This window comes from Vombatus ursinus, unplaced genomic scaffold (genome assembly GCF_900497805.2).
Source record: "Vombatus ursinus unplaced genomic scaffold, bare-nosed wombat genome assembly UNPS02014786.1, whole genome shotgun sequence".
Taxonomy (NCBI): domain Eukaryota; kingdom Metazoa; phylum Chordata; class Mammalia; order Diprotodontia; family Vombatidae; genus Vombatus; species Vombatus ursinus.
Window position 1 is genome coordinate 13694321 of NW_020954564.1, and position 19622 is coordinate 13713942.

Below are 19622 nucleotides of genomic sequence, written 5' to 3' on the forward strand. Positions count from 1 at the left end.
ATGTTGCCTGTTGTACTCCAGAGCAAATCGTCCAGTCACTCATGTTCCCTAGCAGGGACTGGGGCGTATTTATCTTTGTTTCTTCCCCAGCACCATGCTCCACACACCACAGGCACTCAGTCAATGTTTGTTCAATGAATGGTAGGATCTCGGAATCAGAGGAGAACTTGGGACATTGACGATTAGAGCAGAAAGGAACCTTAAAATGTTGACTGTTAGAATCTAGAAAATGGAATGTCAAAGCAAGAAGAGACTGCAAAACAGGTATCAAATGTGGCACGTGGCGCCCGGTACACCCAGGGGCAGCCCAAACCAGATTAAAATGTGATTGGGAAATACTTAACAAGATAAATAAAAGTGCAATAACATAGATAATAATAATAATGACAATACACTTTTAAATTAAGGCACCATGCAGGATCCTTGTGTGTGGCTTAGTGGTCCCCCTGTTTGTGTCTGGGTGTGACATCACTGCTGCAGAACATGGAATGTTGGGCTATAGGCTGTCACAGCTAGAAGATACTGTGGAACATAGAATATCAGTGCTAACACAGAAGGTGAGAACACAGAATTGTGGCATCCCAGTATGTGGTCTATAGGGAAAATCCCATGAATTAGGTATGTACTTTATGTGAGATTTTTAGTCACAAAGTTTTTCCCTAATTAGCTAGCACATATGAACGCCAGCAATGGGCCACAAGGGCCTCACCATCTGTCTGCCTATACCATTGTGTAACCTGCCTGCCACCAGGTGTCATGCTAGCAGGTTTGGATTGGTTAGTAACTATAATTGTAAGAAATTTACACAACCTGTAGACTTAATGTATTTCTGATCAGTTTCCCACTATTGGAAATTCTTTGACACAGTTAGCACAACATAGAATGGTGGAGCTGAAAGGGACCTTAGAACATAGTATTAGAACTGAAAGTCAGCTTAGGATTGTACAACCTAATGTACTTCTCTCCTCTCACCCTCTTTACTCAGCATTTCTTTTTGAGAAAGTTGAAGTTTTACTTAAGTGACTTTCATCACCCTTGCAGATGTCATCTATAGAGGCAATTGTTTTTTTTCTCTTGCTTACCTAGAATTTTTAAAGTGTATAGTACTGGTGTACCTTACTCTATACAGTAGGCATGTCCCTGAAAAATTGCAAATTATATTTTGGTAAATTGAATTATTTCTCCTTCTGTATTCAGCCTTCCTCCTACTTTTTACCCAGCTTCATATTTTTCCTCCTGTACCCCTAAGTAGTTTTCCATTTTTATTCTCATTCTTCCTTCCTTCCTTCCTTCCTTCCTTCCTATCTCAGAGGAAGAGGTAACTTTCCTTCTCCCAAAAGCTAAACACTCTAAAGAGTTCTGGAGTCAGAGGACCTGGGTTCAAATTCCACTTCTGATGCTTATCACCTGTATGAGCTTGGGTAGTCCCTTAACTTCCCTGGCTCTCGAGTTCCTCATCTATAAAATAAGGGGTTAGATCGGATGGTCTTTGAGGGTCTCCTATTACTTCCCTCTCAAAATTACCCTGACTCATCTCCAGCATCTTGAGTCTCTTGCTGTGTAAGTAGTGTGTTGCCCCAGTAGGATGTAGGATTTCCTCAAGGTCAGAGACTGCTTTGTATCTCCAGGGTCCAGCAGAGACAATTACTCTAATTGAATCTCTCTTTGCTGTCTTTTCTCTCATGGCTTTCAAATATGTTAAAAATTAAAAATTACTTGACTCCCCACTCTAGCTCCTACTGTCACCCAGATTCCCCAAGTGAGTGTTCTACACCTGTGGCCTCCCCCCTTTACCTTACTACCCACTCACTCCTTAACCCCCTGCAGTGTCTACTCTGAGACAGAACCTCCTCTCTGCAAGGATGCCAAAAGCATGTGTATCATGGAGTAAAGTGGCTGCTCTCAGTCCTCGTCTGCGGACCCCCTCCTGTCTCTGGACACTATCTCCACACCGTGGCTTCTGTGACCCTGCTCTCCTTAGAAAGGGCTTTGCAAACCTTAAAGCACTATATTATTAATTATTTATGCCCTCCTTCCATTTTTCTGACTGCTCTGTCTCTTTTTCTTTTTTTCTCACCCCCAAATGTAAATATCCCCAGGTACTTTAGACTGCCTCAGCTCTGGTGCTCTACCACAATAGGATGTGTGTTTGGGCTGATTCCTACTTCTCCCTGAGAAAATTGTCTGTGTGCTGTAGTTGCTTATGGTCTCCCCATAGCATCATCTGGCCTGTGAAAGACTTGGCTGTGCCTTCAATGTCACATCAGAGCTAAGAACCTTGACATTAACTACAGCTAGCTCCCTACACACACACACACACACACACACACACACACACACACACACACGCACGCACATGGTGTATCTCTCTGTCTCTCTCTGTTTCTCTGTCTCTCTCTGTCTCTCTCTCTCACTCCCTCCTCCCCCCTCTCCAGTTCCCTACACATCCTTCATATTAACTTAGCCAATTCTCAGCTTCCCTTACATAAAAACACCACAGCTACAGCACACCCCTCTAGCACCGTATGCTGTAGGGCACACATGCCTTGTGATTTGGCTTCACCTATACTGAATTCTCTGGCATTTCACATTTTTCTTTCTGTAGCCCCTCTGTTTGCCTCCTCTCAAGAATGTAGCTTTAGGAAATAATAATCAAAGCTTGCACTTCTCTAGTGCTTTGCTCTTACAAAGCCCTTTACATATATTATCTCTTTATTCTTATAGCTATCAGTCAACAAGCATTTATTAGGTGCTGCTATGTGCCAGGCACTGTGTTAAGCACTGGAGATACAAGATTATTTTTAAGGATTAGAATGAGAATTATTGTCCTCATGGAGCTTATTGGGGGAGAAAAGGCACCAGCAGCTCAGGGGATCAGTGAAGGGCTTATATAGAACTTTGATGAGAACTAAGGCTTCTTTTTTTTTTTGTAAGGCAGTTGGGGTTAAGTGACTTGCCCAGGGTCACTAGTAAGTGTCAAGTGTTTGGTGTGAGGCCAGATTTGAACTCAGGTCCTCCTGACTTCAGGGTGGTGTCACAGAAACCTAAAGAGAAGAGGGTGATCAACAGTGTCAAAGGCTACAGAGAGGTCATAACGGATGAAGACTGAGAAGAGACCATTAGATTTGGCAATCAAGTGATCATAAGTAACTGGAAGGAACAAGTCTTTTTTTTAAGGCCGTTGAGGGTAAGTGACTTGCCTAGGTTCACACAGATAGTAAGTGTCAAGTGTTTGGTCTGAGGTTAGATTTGAACTCAGGTCCTCCTGACTCTAGGGCCAGTGCTCTATCCACTGTGCCACCTACCTGCCCTGAGAACTAAGGCTTCCAAGAGGCAGAGGAGCAGCCTGGGCAAAGGCACGGAGGTGGGAGCAGGAGCGCTGTGTGTGTCACAGCAAGGAGGGCGACTGGCTGGATGGTAGAATGTTTGAAAGAGTGTGTTGTAAGGTTTGAGGTAGATTGGAGCCAAATTGTAGGGTGTTACATGCCAAAACAGGAAGTTTGTGTTTGTTTATTTTTGATGTTAGAGGTAATAGGGAGTCACTGCAGTTTGAGTAGGAGAGTGTCACGGTCAGACCTATACTTACTTTGAAAGTTGTATGGAGCATGGGTTGGAGAGGGGGCGAGATCTGAGAGAGAGATAGGAAGCTATTGCAAAAGTGCATTTGAGAAAGGATGGGGGCCTGAACAAGGGTGAATATTTATTGTGTTGATCTCAATATAGGTAATATTTTCCCTCCAAATCTGTCTTGAATTGTATTTTTGGCCATAGCAACTTATGACATGGAGGGGCTTTGATCTACATCTGTGCAAAGATTATCCACCACAAAAGCTCCACCCCAGAGATCCTTGAAGTATTTTGTACAAATTGTCTCCTTCTTCCTTGTGCCAAAGTTCCTCCTTTCTAAGGCTCTATCCAGACACCCAGTTTCGATGAACCCCAAACCAGAACTAGGGCAGGGTGACCTGGGGCTTTGCCCAGTATGACCGTAAATGTAGAAGGCACAAACATTTCCTCTTCTAAGAAGGAAAGCCGGGAGTGGCTAATGAGAAGGTAGAGGGAGCCTGGTGACAGACTGTTGAGAGGTGTGGCAGAGATTGGAGAAGTCCTGCTCCTTCTTAGGTTTCTTCTCGTGAGGTGGAGAGAAGGGGAAAGAGGCCCAGTGAGTGGGAGCCAAGCTCTAGCCCAGCCTAGAAGTGGCCAACAAGGCCTAGCCCTAGTGAAAGGTGGTCCCTTCAGTCCTCTCAGCGGTGGCTCAGGCTCGGTTCCACATGACAAGATTGAGAAGGCAGGTGGGGGGGTGGACGTGTGAACTGCCCACTACCGATACCCCATCCCACTCCAAGCTGGGCAATACCTCGGTCCTCACTTCTCCTGGAAGAGGCTTCTGGGCTGCCCTCTCTGGGGCAGGTGAGCATGAGTCCAGAGTTCACTGGAAAGCAGTGAGCCCTATCTTCCTGTTCAGCCGCTGGTCCTAGGTAATGACATCTGGCTCCAGTGCTCAAGAAGGACCACCGTGTGCCCCTCGGAGAGCCTTGTCCATATCTCAGAAGACCATATTTCAGCCACTTTGCTGAAAAAGCATTGGAGAGGGATTTAGGAGATCTGGATCCTAGCCCCTCTGTTTTCTCCTCTGTAAAATGGGTATGTTAGACAAGGTAGATCTCTCAGGTCCTTTCCAGCTTTATGAGATTTGGGCTCCACTTGACTTTTCCTTACCTCAGCCTCAGGTATAAGAGGTGAATGAGATTTCCGCTGTGACCTTGGGCAAGGCTCTTTCCTCACTGGGCCTCAACTTCCTCCTCTGTAAAGTGAATGATTCCTAAGGTCCCTTTCAGATCTTATATTTTATCATGATACATTGAGGATTTTATAGGGGGTTTGAGGGAAGGACGGTAGGAGGGACTTATTTCAGTCCCTCTTTCAGCCCCCATCCCCAAAGCACCTGTTTGCTGCAGGGGTTACCACTCCATCCTTACGTCTAGTAAATATGTTTTTCCATTGCCATGCATGAAGTAATAACTGACCTGAGTACTAGGTTATCAAGGATAATAATTTAAAGTGGGAAGGTACCATATGGGATGTTTCCTCTCCCTGGGGGCAGCCCCCTCCTGCAGTCTTTGTTCTAGTATTGTCCCAGGACCTCTGCCACTAGGACCAATGTCTGTCTCTCCCTTTCTTAAGAGGTATGGTGACTTCCATACCCCTTCTCCTAGGCATAGTTTGAGTGAATTACTCCAGGCACAAAAATTCCTAGTTATGGCTCTGCATCTCCCCCTTTCCCCAACCCGCCCCCCTGTTCCCCTCAGCATGGGTCCAGCAGGTAAGCTGAATCCCCATGCTGCTTACCCCTCTCATCTCTGCTAACCCAGGACAAGACCAGCAGATTCCAAGAGGCAGCAGAAACATGCATATCTTTGTTCAGAAAGTGTGGGCCTGATAAAGCCAGGCAGCTCCACCGGGCCAGGGCTGCGGGGGGAGGTGGTGTGCAGCCTGTGCCTACATTATTTATGAGTGACTGTAAAGGCAGTACCGTAGCTATGCGGCTGGTGTAGGAATCCACTGGAGAGTTTGTGGCTTCCTGGTAAATGTCAGGCAAGGCTTATTGGACATGACATTTAGAAAATTACCACTTGCAGTCTAGGATCTCCTTTCTTAAATACTTTAATGAGAATTAAACCAATATTATGGCATAAATAACACTCTCCACCTCCCTTTGCAGTCTGGCTGTATCTGTGTCTCCATTTGGGGCATAGAGCTGTTGCGCTCCCTGTCAGATTTGCCTCCAAGGGCCTAGGATTCCCACAGTTGTGTGGTCCAACCAGATGGGCCATGATGTAGGAAGCACTGGGGTTGGAGTCAGAAGACCTGGGTTTGAATTCTGGTTCTGTGACTTATTAGTGTGACCTTGGGCAAATCATTTCCCTTTTCTGTACCTCAGTTTCCTCACCTGTAAAAATGAGGGGGTTGAATTAGGTGACTTCTGTGACCTCTATTAGTTTCAAATTCTAAGACCCACAGTAGCTGGGAGAAAGGAAATGGACCTCTTCCTAGGTGTTAGAGGGGTTTTCCCCCCATCTATTATTTTTGTTGTTAACTACTATTATTTTTCAAAGTTTCAATGGTACCCTTTAAAAACATGAGGGAAGGAAAACATTTTGAACTCAAAATATTATAAAAAATGAATGTTAAAAATTGTCTTTACATGTAATTGGAAAAAATAAAATACTACTAAAAAACCAGAACAAATACTGCAGTTATTTCCTCACATACCCCTGCCCCATGTTGAACCTTTCCATGTAACAAAAGCAACAAAAAAAGACAATGAAACAAAACCTATTGACAAAATGACTGCGTCTGATATTGGATACAACATTCTACTTTCTTTTGGTCTCTTATTTATCATATTTTGGTATTTTGTAGACCATGCTACCTGGGGTAGTGGAAAGACCACTACACTGGGGGTCCCAGTCTCAGAATGTCAGAGCTGGAAGGGGTTCAGCGGTTCTTGTCCAGCCTCCTTCCTGAAGCAGGATATCCCCCCTTACAAATGCTCATCCAGCCTCTGCTGAGTCAATCCATTCTCTTTTGGAAATGCTCCAATTGATAGTTTTTCTTCTACATCAGGAGTAGCTAATGGATCGAGCACCAGGCCTCAAGTCAGGAAAATTGGAATTCAAGTCCACTCACACTTACTAGCTGTGTGACCCTTGGCAAGTCACTTAACCCTGTTTGCCTCAATTTCCTCATCTGTAAAATGAGCTGGAGAAGGAAATGGCAAACCTCTCCATTATCTTTGCCAACAAAACCCTGGATAGGATCAAGAAGAGTTGGACACAACTGAACAACAACAGAAACAACAATTTCTACATCAAGCCCAAATCTGCCTCTGCAACTTCTACCTCTCTTCCTAGTTCTGCCCTTTGAAGTCAAGCAGACCAAGTATAATCCCTTGTTTAGATGACAGCTCTTAGGATCACAGGATCATAGATTTAGAGCTGGGAGGGACCTCCAGTGCCATCTTGGCCAACCCCTTCATCTTACAGCGGAGGAGAGTGGGGCTCAGGGATGTTAGATGACTCCCCCAAAGTCACATAGGTGGGAACCATCAGACCCAAGATGCAAACCCATTTCTTGACTCTAGAACCAGTGCTCCTTCCACTGTTCCATGTCTCCTCTTCCTCCAGAAAGTAGAAGGCAGGGATCATGTCTCCATTCTGAGTCTATTTTTCTGGGCTAACTGTTCTCACATCTGTCAGTGATCTTTGACTTTACAGATTTACACCAGTCCTTTCATATAGGCTAGGTATATCCTTGTCTCCAGTTGCCTACCATCCTCATCTTCCACATCCTCTGGTTCTGTGAAGTCTTGGCGCTATCATTGTGTCCCCTAGGCTATTTACCCTTGTCTTTCATTTTTGTTTGACTAGAACATAAAGCTGTGATTTGAATAAAATAGTGTATGGTAAGGCCTCTTCTCCAGCCCTCTTCTGTGGCTGTCTTGTGGAGGTGGCTCCAGGCTCTTGAAAGTTCTGCCACTGGAGGAGAGGCTCCAGCAGGTCTTACCAAGCCAGAAACATCCTTCACAGGCCGGGTCACAGATTTGATGTCTGAGGTTCATCACTAGAAGGCTGGCTGCTGGGTGGATTTTTTTCATGGTGACCCATGAAACCAGGTTCCACAGCAAGGATTCTTAACCTTTTTTTGCATTGTAGACCCCTTTGGTAGTCTGGTGAAGCCTAGAGACCCTTTCCTACAGTAATGTTTTTAAATGAGTCAAATAAAATATATAGGATTGCAAAAGAAATTACTTAAATTGAGATATAGTTATAAAAATTGTTTTTAAAAAAGGCAAGTTCATGAACCCCCAGGTTAAGAGCACCTAAGTCATTGGAGAGGTTGAGATTTGCCTAGTGGAGGGGAATGGAGGTAGCCATGAAGGATGAAGTCATGGATCTTGGAGTAGTCTAGATTGAGTGGTCCTGTACGTTAGAGCATTGAGTGCTGAGTACTTGGAATATTCCAGACAAAGTGCTAAGAGAGGGGGCAGCTGGGTGGCGAAGTGCATAGAGCACCGGTCCTGGATTCAGGAGAACCTGAGTTCAAATCTGGCCTCAGACACCTAACACTTACTAACTGTGTGACGCTGGGTAAGTCACTTAACCCCCATTGCCCAACCAAAAAAAAAAAAATTTAAACAAAGTGCTAAGAGGAACTCAAGGAGGGGAGAGATCATTTCCAAATGGAAAGGCATCAGGAGAAGGTGACCCTCAAGCTGGACTTGGATGGAAAGTGAAGAATTCCGCAGCTGGTATTGGTCTGAACATATATTGAATCAGATAAAAAGCCTGTGGGTGACATTGTTCATGAAACCCAGGCCAGAGGCAGGCAGTTGGCATCCATACAGAGTTGGAAAAAGAAGAGGTTGAAGCTGCTGTTGACCCTGCATGAGCTATAGCTGCCCAGTTCCTGCACACACTGTTCCTTGATGAACTTCTGCCAATAGGGTCCCAGTTTACAGTTTGAGGATTATAAGCAGCTTCCTGCCAGGGCTGGCTGGTGCCTACGAATGCCACATATCATCTTACTGCTCACAAGCCCTTCCCTGGCAGCCATCCCTGTCAGAGAAGGCCAACCCTGCATTCCAGGGTGTCCGAGTGTCCTTTGCCAGGCAGAGTTGTGAGTTCTGCTTTGTTTCCTCTTAATCCCCGAGCTGTTGAAATTTAGGATACTTGCTGGAGCCGCCTTATGACTTAGGACTTACTTAGAGTCATAGCAAGTTAGAACAGGAAGAGATCTTAGAACATTGACTAGGAGAGCTGGAAGGGACTTTGGGGATCACCTAGTCTGAACCCTCATTTTACAGATGAGGAAACTGTTGGGGGAGGGGAAGAAGTTACTTGTTAAAGGTCACACAGCTTATAAATGGCACCACCAAGACTTGAACCCAGGTCTCCTGATGTCAGTGTTCTTTCCATTGTACCATGCTTCTTAGTCTCTGATTCCTTTGGGAAGAAGTATTTGATGGGGGTGGAGGGATAAAGAATTCACATAGAAACTAATATTATCAGAAAACCTCTCTCTCTTTCTCTCTCTCTGTATATACACAGATACATTTCTTTTTTCTTTCTCCCCAAACTCCTTTTATTACTTAAGGGAAGATATCCTCAACATTTGTTGTTTTGAGGCATTAAATATGTTTCACAAGGTAATTAAGGAGATTAATGCTAATTATAATCGGTGTCCATTCAAGAATGTCAAACCTATTTAAGTGTGTTTTTCGTAATGGTTGTTAATTAGTGGATTGTGGGAGGCTTACACACACACATACACACACACACACGGAGTAAAATGGTATTGGTGGGGCAGGTCTGGCTTCTCTGTATAGTCGATAGGGATAGGAGAGGAGTTATCAGCGGGTAATTTAACTTGAATAGTTAAAAAACAGCAACAACAACAAAAAAAATCCTGTAGCAATCACATGCTGTTTTATAGTGTATATAGAATGTTCTCATAATTTGCCTCATATGACAAAACAAAAACCAACGTTTGAGTCACAGCCCTGCCACTGATCAGCTGTGTCACGTTATGTCCCTACTTCCCTAGGCCTCTGTTTCCACATCCATAAAATGAGGAGTTTGGACTAGCTTATCTCAGAGCTCCCGTCAAGCTTGTACATTGTATGATGTAAAAGAGTATGAAAATATTATCCATTTTACAAATGAGGGGGCTAAGCTAAGAGAGATTAAGATTCTATGCATTGCCTAAAGTCACACTGATATTAAATGGCACAGCTGGGACTCTAACCCAAGCCTTCCAAGTCCAAATTCAGTGCTGTTTCCCATTGTACCTGAGGAATTTGGGGGAGGGTAGAACTGGTGGTATTTTTTCCTAATTGTGTATGCCTCTCATTTTCCCTTCCTTCTCCTCTCCCCTCTTCTCCCCACCCTTTCCTTCTCTCTTCTCAACACCTTTTACTTCTCTTTTCTACCTTCTGCTCTTCTCTTCTCTCTACCTTCTTATCCATCCTTCTCTCTACCCTCTCCTCCTTTTTTCCCCCTTTCTCTTCTCTCCTTCTATCTCTCTCTCATCTCTCGCTTTTCTTTCTCATTATCTTTTCCTCTGTCTTGTCTTTATCTCTCTCCCCTCTTTCCTGTCTCCCTCCTTCTCCTCTTCTTGCTCTCTCCCTTCTTCTCCCTCCCTTTTTCTCCCTCCTCTTTCCTCTTGTCTTTCTTTGTCCTTCCCTCCTCCTCCCTTTCCTTTCTCCTCTCCTCCCCTCCCCCTTCTCTTCTCCTCTATCCTCCTCTCTTTGGGTGTTGCTTTCCTTTCTACAGTTTTTTAAAAAGCAGAAACGGTTAATCCCCGAGAGGACGGTCTGGAAGTACTTTGTGCAGTTGTGCAGCGCCGTGGAGCACATGCACTCCCGCAGGGTGATGCACAGAGGTAACATTAATCCGCTCTCTCTTTTCACTGAATAATAATATAATGTTCCAATTAGTAAGTGGCTACATTCAAAAACAATTATGCTGATGTGCAGCCAACGCATGTTTGGAGAGACGGCGGCACTGGCGAGATGGATTTCTCCTGGTGGTTTTTTTTGTTTTGTTTTGTTTTTTTGCCTCCTTGTTAAAGGAGTCGGTCCAGAGTGAGGGGAGCATTATGAAGAAGAGATGCTTTGTATTCCAGACACTGATTTTAAGTCAAGTGTCAAACCTGCCATTAGCAGAGTGTCAGAAGTGCAAAGCTGGAGTTTGAGGGATGCAGTGAACTCTACAACATCTCCTTCATCGCGTTGACTGTGATGTGGTGATGGATGAGTTGGTGGGAGTTTCTTGGTTCCCCTATAGCGTACACTCACATGCTAGACATTTCCCCCAGTTTGCTGGCCTTACTGAATTCTTTAGTATTATGGAATGTTACAACTGGAAAGGACCTTAGGTCTCAGGAGGTTCTGTAGAGTATAGACAGTTAGAGCAAGAAGAAACCTTAGAACCTAAAGTGTTAGAACATATAAGGTGATCGGCCTCGGTCTCTAGAAGACTCCTCAGAGGCCATTCGGTGGCCCCTCCCCCCACTTAACAAATGAGTAAGCTAAGACCAGGGAGGTTAAGGTCATACAGGTTGTAGACATGGGATTTGAACCCATGTTTCTCTGACTCCAGAGCCAGTGCTACATAGAACCTTACACCGTGTAGCCCAACCTATTATTCTACAGAAGAGGAAACCGAGACTTAGCAAAGTAAAGTTACTAGCCCTGGGTCATATAGTGAGTTAGTGGCATGGCCTCTCTGCCCAAGGCTTTCTCTTTCGCCCTGCTGCCTTCTCTTGCTGTAGGTGCTCTGTGGCTTGTCTAGACTGTGGCAGGGGTGTTGTACGTGTACATGTTTGTTAAGATTGAGCGTTAAGACTGCACAATGCCTCTTGAGTTTGACCTCTAGCCTTCTTTTCCTCCCAGACATAAAACCTGCCAACGTGTTTATAACAGCCACAGGTGTAGTGAAGCTGGGGGACCTTGGACTGGGCCGCTTCTTCAGCTCCAAGACCACGGCAGCACATTCCTTAGGTAAGTCTCTACCTCCCAGAGGCCTCAGCAAGATTGGGAATTAGTCGGTATTGCCACTGTGTTTTCTTTTATTTAAAAGCTAGTACTAGTAAGCCTTTCTTTAAGAAAGCCTCCCCTCCCCTCCTCTGCTCTCCTCTCTTCTTCTTCTTCTTCTTCCTCTTCTTCTTCTTCTTCTTCTCCTTCTTCTTCGCCTCCTCCTCCTCCTCCTCTTCTCCTCTCTCTCTGTCTCTCTCCCTCACTCTGTCTTTATACACACACACACACACACACACACACACACACACACACCAGTATATAAATTCTGAATATAAAAACCAGAGAAATTAGGAGATGCTTGCTAACCTTAAAGTTTTCTTCATTTTAGGAAAAGATTCACTCCAGTACAGGTATACCTCACGGTGGTATTTACCAAGAACCATATTATGCCCTTCATAAGTTATTCATTTGCAAGATTCTTCTTTTGGGACTAAATATCCTTGTAAATATTTCTTTACTTCATAGTGTATTTTCTCAGAAGCAACAGATGTTATAAGATGGAGTAGGTATATTTTTAACATAAAATAGGATTTGACTTACAGGAATTCAGTTGAGGGAACTGGGTGGTGCAGTGGATAGACTGGCAGGCCTGGAGTCAGGAAGAGCTGAATTCAAATCTGGCCTCAGACCTTACTCGCTGTTTGATCCTCGGCAAGTCACTTAACTCTGTTTGCCTCAGTTTCCTCATCTGTAAGATAAGCTAGAGAAGGAAATGACAAAACCACTCCAAAATCTTTGCCAAGAAAACCCCAAATGGGGTCATGAAGAGTCAGGCATGACTGAAATGACTGAACAATTCAATTTGTATGCAACTTTGGGGGAGATAATTTCCTTTGAAAAATTAGTTGGAATTGCATTGGAATCTTAGACTTCAGCAAGGTTTTGTCACTTAAATACCAAAGACCAGAGATGCCTGATAGGACCCAATATGAAGACATCTCTGCTTCAGTTTGTTTTGGAGTAGGTAATACAAGGAAGCCAGAGAACTCTGTGCTTTCCCCTGGTGCTTGTTTAAAACTCTTCTGTCAACTTCTCTGGACTCTTGAGCAGCTGATGCAGGGGCTTGGCCTTTCTTCAGGTTTCGGTAAAAGTCAAATGTGCTTGATGCTTGCTCCTACTGGGCCTGGTAAGCTCATAGAATCACAAAATGTTAGAGCTGGAAGAACTTGTGAACACAGAACATAGACTGTTAGAGCCGGAATAGACCTTGGACATGATGTATTCCAATACTCCCATTTTATAGATGAGAAAACTTAAGGCCCAGAGAGGGGAAGTGACTTGTCCATTGTAGCCAAGTGGGAACCAGAAATACAAGGCAGTGTTATTTTCACTGTTACTTGTATTAAAATTTTCACCAAAATGTTACTGGGGAAAGGAAAGGAGAATCATGAATTACAGCAAAGTTTTTCCCTTCCTCTCTCTCTCTCTCTCTCCCCCTCTCCCCCCAACCTCTTAAAAATGGTTTTGGGCCCAATTCATTTCTGTCTCACCCCAAACTTACAAGCTGGTCTGTCTCTCATGTTCCGACACCTTTGTGCAAGTGACACACATTGAGTGTAAACAGAATGATAATATGGGAGCGTCTTTTGGTTCACGCGAAGGAGCTCTCTGAAAAATATGATTTCTTCATGTAAACTGTTAGTGTGCATTATTCATATAGCTCCAGATGGCTCTGAGACTTGTAGCGGATAGCATATGATTTGGTGAAATTTATTAATTCTGGTGATCAAACAGTGGTAGCTGTTTAAAGTGTTTAAAAAAAAAAAACAACTGTGTCATACCCCTCTGATTCAGAAGGTTTTGAATACTAGGAAGCTGGCTTTGCTCTCAGTCACTACTGGGTTGATTATTATTTCATTCAGAAATGATACTAGCCTTGACTGTTATGGCTTAAGTAATACTGGGCTATTCCAGTTTTGGGGGCCTCAGGAGATAATGTTTGTTTCACCCAATTTATCCCTTTTTCTTCTTCCTTTTATATTTGTGGTGAAATCTTAAGTGTAAATCAAATTCCCTTTGCTTTTCTGATATTTAAGTAGAGGCTCAAAGAATCTTAAGAGATATTAGAACATAAAGTTTGACAGTTGGAAGGAACATTGGAATACAGAATGTTAGAGCTGGAAGGGACCTTAGAGAATATCATATTAGAAATGGAAAGGATCTTAGAACATGGTGTGTAAGGTTTTGATTTGGCATCAGGACCTCGGTTCAAATCCTAGACCTGGTTCTGCTATTCCCTAATATTTGGTGAGTTGTCTAACCACTCTGAGCCTCAGTTTCCTTATCCATAAAATGAGGATGTTGGATTAGATTCCAAATCATCTGATTCTCTGAATATTGAAATATAATGTGGAGCTGCTGAGGACTTTAGAACAGAATATTAAAGCCCTCTATTTGGATATTCATAGCCTTTCTTCTGGACTATTACATTAGCCTCCTAATTGGTCTCCCTGTGTTCACTTCAATCCATCCCACACAGCTGCCAAAATGATATTCTTAAAATGTAGGTCCGAGATGTCTGCCTTCTGCTCAAGAAGCTTCAGTGGGTCCCCATTACCTTTAGGATAAAACCCAAACTCCCCTGGTATTTAAAACCTCTCCCATTCTGGCTCCAGCCTAACTTGCTAGACTGATAACAGATTAATCCCCCTTCACACAATCCGTGCTCTAGCCAAACTGGCTACTTTGCTATTCTTCCTATGTGATGTTTCATCTTCCTCCATCCTCCTCCATGCCTTTGCACAGGCTGTTGGTCATCCATGCCTAGAATGTATTCCTTTCTCATTTTTGCCTCTTGGAGCCCCTGACTCCTTTCAAAACTCAGCTCAAGTTCCACGTGAGGCCTTGCCTGAATTGTTCATATTCCACCCCCGCCTTCCAGTTATTGTGTATTTATTTGGTATGTATCCTGTACAGGGTATCCTCAGAGTCTTAAGTGTACAGTTTTAAGCTATTAAAGCTTAATTTTATTTACTTATCTGTGATCATGTATGTCCTCAGTAGAATTTAAACTCCTGGAAGGTAAGGAGTGTCTCACTTTTGTATTTGTATCTCCAGTGCCTAATGTGCATTGGCATGTAGTAGATACTTAATACATGTTTTTGATTAATAAATCATCTAGTCCTACTACCTAATTTTCAGATGTGGAAACTCAGGCCTAAAGAGTTATTAGTTGCTCAACTTCACAAAATGTCATTGGTAGTTCTGGGGTTCAAATCTAGGCATCCTGATGCTCCACTAGCCAAGAGCCCCTTCTACTACATCGGGGGTGGGGAACTTGTGGCCTTGAGGCCACATGACTGAATTGTCAAAGGGCCACACTTGAGGACCTAGAGGGCCACATGTGGCCTTGCACTAATCCCATGATTCCTTTTCTTTTGATTCCACTGAGGCATGCAATTCTACTTATAAAATATTAGCCAAAATACTTTAAAAAATGTATCATCACCACACACCCACCCACACACACACACACATACATGCAAACACATGGCAGGCAGAACTTTGTTTTGTACCCTGTGATCACATCAGGGGTAGGAGAGGTGTGGGAAAAAGAGAGAAAATGAGAGAAACTGAAAGAAACCAACCTTTTCTCCTGAGCAGTTAAAATATTCCTAATTTTATCCTGTCAGACTTGAGCTTCTTCTCTGCGCACACACACATGCATACGCGCGCGTGCGCGCGCGCACACACACACACACACACACACACACACACACACACACAAAACCGTCAGAGCCAGTTAAGATCACATCGTTAGGAACGGGCAGAAACCTGATCTTTTCCAATGATATGATTTTATCTAGTTTGGCTGCTGCACTTATTATAGTAATAAGAATAAATTGGGTCTTAGAAATGGACTAGGTCTGAGCATATGACCCTTATCCTTAGACTAATTGAAGATTCCTCTGTAGTTATCAGGAGAGCGCCACTTTGTGAGCCCCAGTCCCTCTTCCAAATGTAGATTGAAACTATTTTGTACAGCAAAGTAGGAAGAGGATAGAGCGAACGAGGATTTGAACTTGGAGCTGAAGGGCCCAAGTTCCATCCTACCCTGACCCTTTGCTATGTGGCCTTGAGACAAGTCCCCAAGCCTCAGTTTACTGCTGTGGGGAGGAGAGATAACAATACATTAACTCTGCCTCTTGAGATTTTGAGGATCAAACAGGGTCAGCATTTTTAAATCCTAAAGCTTCATATAAATGTCAGTTCATATTTTTATTTCTAAATTTCCAGCTGAAGGAGAGGAGGGGGAAAAAAGAAACTCTGCTCATTACAATGAAACTTACCAAAATAATGAGCCAATTCTTCAATCCCCAACTTCGTAAAGTCATTGAATTAGTTGTTATTCAGTCAGCAGACCTGAGTTCTAATCTCTGCCCTTGGCATTAACTTGTTGCATGACCTCAGGTAAATTGCTTTACTTATTTGAGCCTCATTTTCTTCATCTGTAAAATGAGGAATTTGGATCAACTTGGCTCTAAGGTTGCCTTTCTGTGTTAACCTTTCCAGTGTGATCTAGTTTAACCCTTTCCTTTTATAGACAAAGAAAGCGAGTCTTAGGTGAAGTGATTTGTCTGTGTTCTGTATTCTGTCTTCCAACATTCTGTGTCCTAAGATTGCTTCCAGCTTTAACTAGTTTTGATTCTTTGATTCTGTTTCTAGTGTTGATGGGACTTGGGGAATGGTTGTGCATCTATTTAAATATGCATTCCCTCATTTTAATGGAGACCTACTAGGTGTCATAGTAGTGTCTGTAGCAACATTGCCATCACAATTCAGCTGAACTCTGATCTCTAAAGCTACTGACCTGTGAATGGAACATGGGACTTAAGCAGATATATTCATCTATTTCTCCTCTTCCCCCACCCCTGACTCCCTTAGATTTTGTGTTTGCTCCCATCAGCCTGGCATAAAAGGGCATTAGGCAGTACTACAGCCAGTGTGACAGGTGTACTACCCGGCAGTGGCAGCACGGCTGCCTTCGTGTCAGGGACCGGAGCCATAATTAGAGCAAGGAACAGAATAAGCGTCAGATAAATTACCAGGCAGCAGATCATATTTGTCAGGCAGGATTGCATACAGGAAAAAATAAGTGACAGAACACGCCAGGGTAATGAAAGAGAAATGAAGGATTTGCCCATACACGGCTCACAAGATCCAGGCATGTGTCTCGCTTGGAGCAAGAGCAGCCAGCTCCTGCGAGGCAATCCACATCTGGGAGGCGGGACCCACTTACGCCCATCCCTGATGGACAGAGAGCCCTGTTGAGGGGAGGAGTGGGGACTCACCAGCTGCCAAAGAAGGGCAGCGGCAGCACTGAGACCACTAGGGGGAAGGTGCCACAAAGAAGAGAAGACTGAGGGGGATGATGCCGTCCCTGGGCTTCAAGTATATGAAAGGTTGTCGTAGAGAAGAGAGATTAGATTTGTTCTACTTGGCGCCAGAGGGCAGAGCTAAGAAGAGGGTGAGAAAGTCACAGGGAAGGTAATCTTAGCTTACTCTGAAGGAGGACAGCCGTCAGAGGCAGCAGGGAGAGTGGAAATAGTATTGGATGGGGAATGAGATGACTTGGGTCCAGCTCTGCTGCTTCCTAATTATGGGAGAACTGTAGGGCAAATCACCTGAAATCCCTTGGCCTCAGTTTCCTCCTCTGTAAAATGAAGAGTTTGGATTAGATGATCTTTAAGGACCATTCTTGCTCTAAGTCATAAGATTCTGATAATTAGAGATGTCTTAACGATGGGATGGGCTACCTTGGGTGCTCCTTATTATTAGAGGTAGTCAAGCAACTGGACAGATATTTGTAGAGGCTCTGATAGAAGTGGTAGGATTGAGTGGTAGGTTGGACCAGGTGATCTCCTGTCCGACTCTGAGATTCTGTGAAGTTCAGGCTAAAAACATCAACAACATGAAGAACAGTTTCCACCTGTATAAAATGAAGGGTTGTGCTAGGTGGTCTGTCTACTTCCTGGAGTCCCTTCTAACAGCTGAATAGCAGGTTAGTGGAATCTGTGTGTTCTAATAATGGAATAGGCTGCCGCCAGAGGTGAGAGCAATGGTGGGTCATAATGGAAGGAACACTGGATTGAGAATCGAAAGAACCTGGGACTGTCGGTTATTTAACTACCCATATGACCTTAGGTGCGGGCCACTTTACAGTCTTTGGTCCCATTTAGTCATCTGTAAAATGAAGATAATTATACTGTCACAACCTCATAGGATTTTTGTGATGATCAAATGAAATAATGTGTGCAAAAATGTAAACACAAAGTGCTACATAAATTCCCATGTTGATCATTACTGAAGATGATTATTGAGCTACCATGAAGAGCAATTGTAATGCTCTCTCTCCCAGTGTTGCTAGTATCTCTAGAAGAAACAGAATGGAATCAGGATTAGACTTTTTCTTGGACCCTGAGGGTAAAACGAGTAGTAATTGGTAGAAATTATAAGGAGGTAAATTTTGAGTCAGTATGAAGAAAAGCCTTCTAATAATTACAGCTGTCCAACAGTGCACTAAAAAAAAAAAAATTGCTGGGGTCCCTTGGAGCTCCAAGGTGTTCAGAATCTGAGTTGAAAAGGACCTCTGTGGTCTTTTAGCCCGACACATGCCTAAATCAGAATCCAACAAATGCTCATCCAGTATTGACTTGGTGATGTCCAGGGGTAGATCTCCAGGGCATCCCATTCCTTCTTGGGCTCCTTGTGAAACCCCTTATAGAATTGGGGGCGGGGTGAGAAGGGGAAGCCCTTCCCTTGAATGAAGTAGGTTTGTCAGACACAGGGGTGAAACTTGAAGAGTAGACTGAGGGGGGACATAGTCACTCTTAAAGTATCTGAAAGGCAGTGAAGAGACCTGGACATCAGGGGCTTCTTCTAAATCAACACACCACCACAGAAGGGTTCCTATGCTAGTATGTCTCAGGAATTTGGGAATAGGAAGGCATGGTCCTATTTACCTTTAGTGTGTACATAGTTGCTTGCGTGTACTCTCGCCATAAGCTCCCTGAAGGCAAGTACTGTCTTTTGCCTTTTTTTTTTGTATCTCCAGTGCTTAGCATTCAGCTCTAAGTAAGTAGGATACACATTTGCTGTTGTTGTTCAGTTATTTCAGTTGTCTCCATCTCTCTGTGATCCCACTTGGGTTTTTCTTGGCAAAGATACTGGAGTGGTTTGCTATTTCCTTCTCCAGTGCATTTTACAGATGAGGAAGCTGAGTCAAACGGAGTTAAGTGATTTGCCCAGGGTCACATAGCTTGTAAGTATCTGAGGTCAGATTTGAACTAAGGTCATCCTGACTCCAGGCCTGGTACTCTGTCCACTGTACTGTGTAGCTGGTCCATTCTTCATTTTAGAGGACCATAAGTTCTTTATTGTGGGTATTCCCACAACAGACATGGCTCTTAATCCCAACATACCACATGGCAGGCTCTTAATAAATACTTATTGTCTGTGACTGTGAATTCACAGAAATTGGTGAATCTAGACAAGAGCTTTTATTGTTGGATTGGTCCATATATCTGCTCTTCCATATCTTGTTTCCCGTATCTCTTATATCTTGTTTCTGTCTTAGGAACCAACATTTGAGATTCTGAACCTTAGAGGGGTCACAGACCAGGGTAGTCCCCTCCATTACAAAGCTAATGAAGCTGTCTCGGAGAGATTTTTAATGTTAGGGAAAAGGGCTGCACGGGGATACACTCAAGCTGCTTTGCAGGATAAAGAGGTCCCTAAACTCGCCCTATTTCAGCATCCAGTGAGGATTGTCAAGTCTCTGACCTTCTTGGTTTTTCTTAAATGGTTATGAAATGAAGTGGTTTCTCTCCTCTTATACCCAATTCAGTAAACCTTTTATAAAATATAGAGCCAAGAGCCATTTTATAGATCATGTCCAAGAATACTTCACCTGGGGTCTGTGAACTTGTGTGTATGTATACATGGATGTATATATGTATCGTTATGTATGTTATGTATATGTACATGTTTATGTATTGTGCATATATAAACATATGCATGTACA

General features: G+C 43.6%; 1 protein-coding gene across 5 annotated transcripts in view; it reads left to right on the top strand.

Annotated features, from left to right (window-relative positions):
- Nucleotides 1-19622, top strand: part of LOC114047350 (serine/threonine-protein kinase Nek6) — a 127236-nt gene that overhangs the window by 76488 nt on the left and 31126 nt on the right. For all 5 annotated transcript variants that reach the window (XM_027868156.1, XM_027868157.1, XM_027868154.1 and 2 more), the window contains 2 exons: nt 10335-10443; nt 11456-11563. In XM_027868156.1, coding sequence (XP_027723957.1) covers nt 10335-10443; nt 11456-11563 — 217 coding nt within the window. The remainder of the gene's footprint in view (nt 1-10334; nt 10444-11455; nt 11564-19622) is intronic.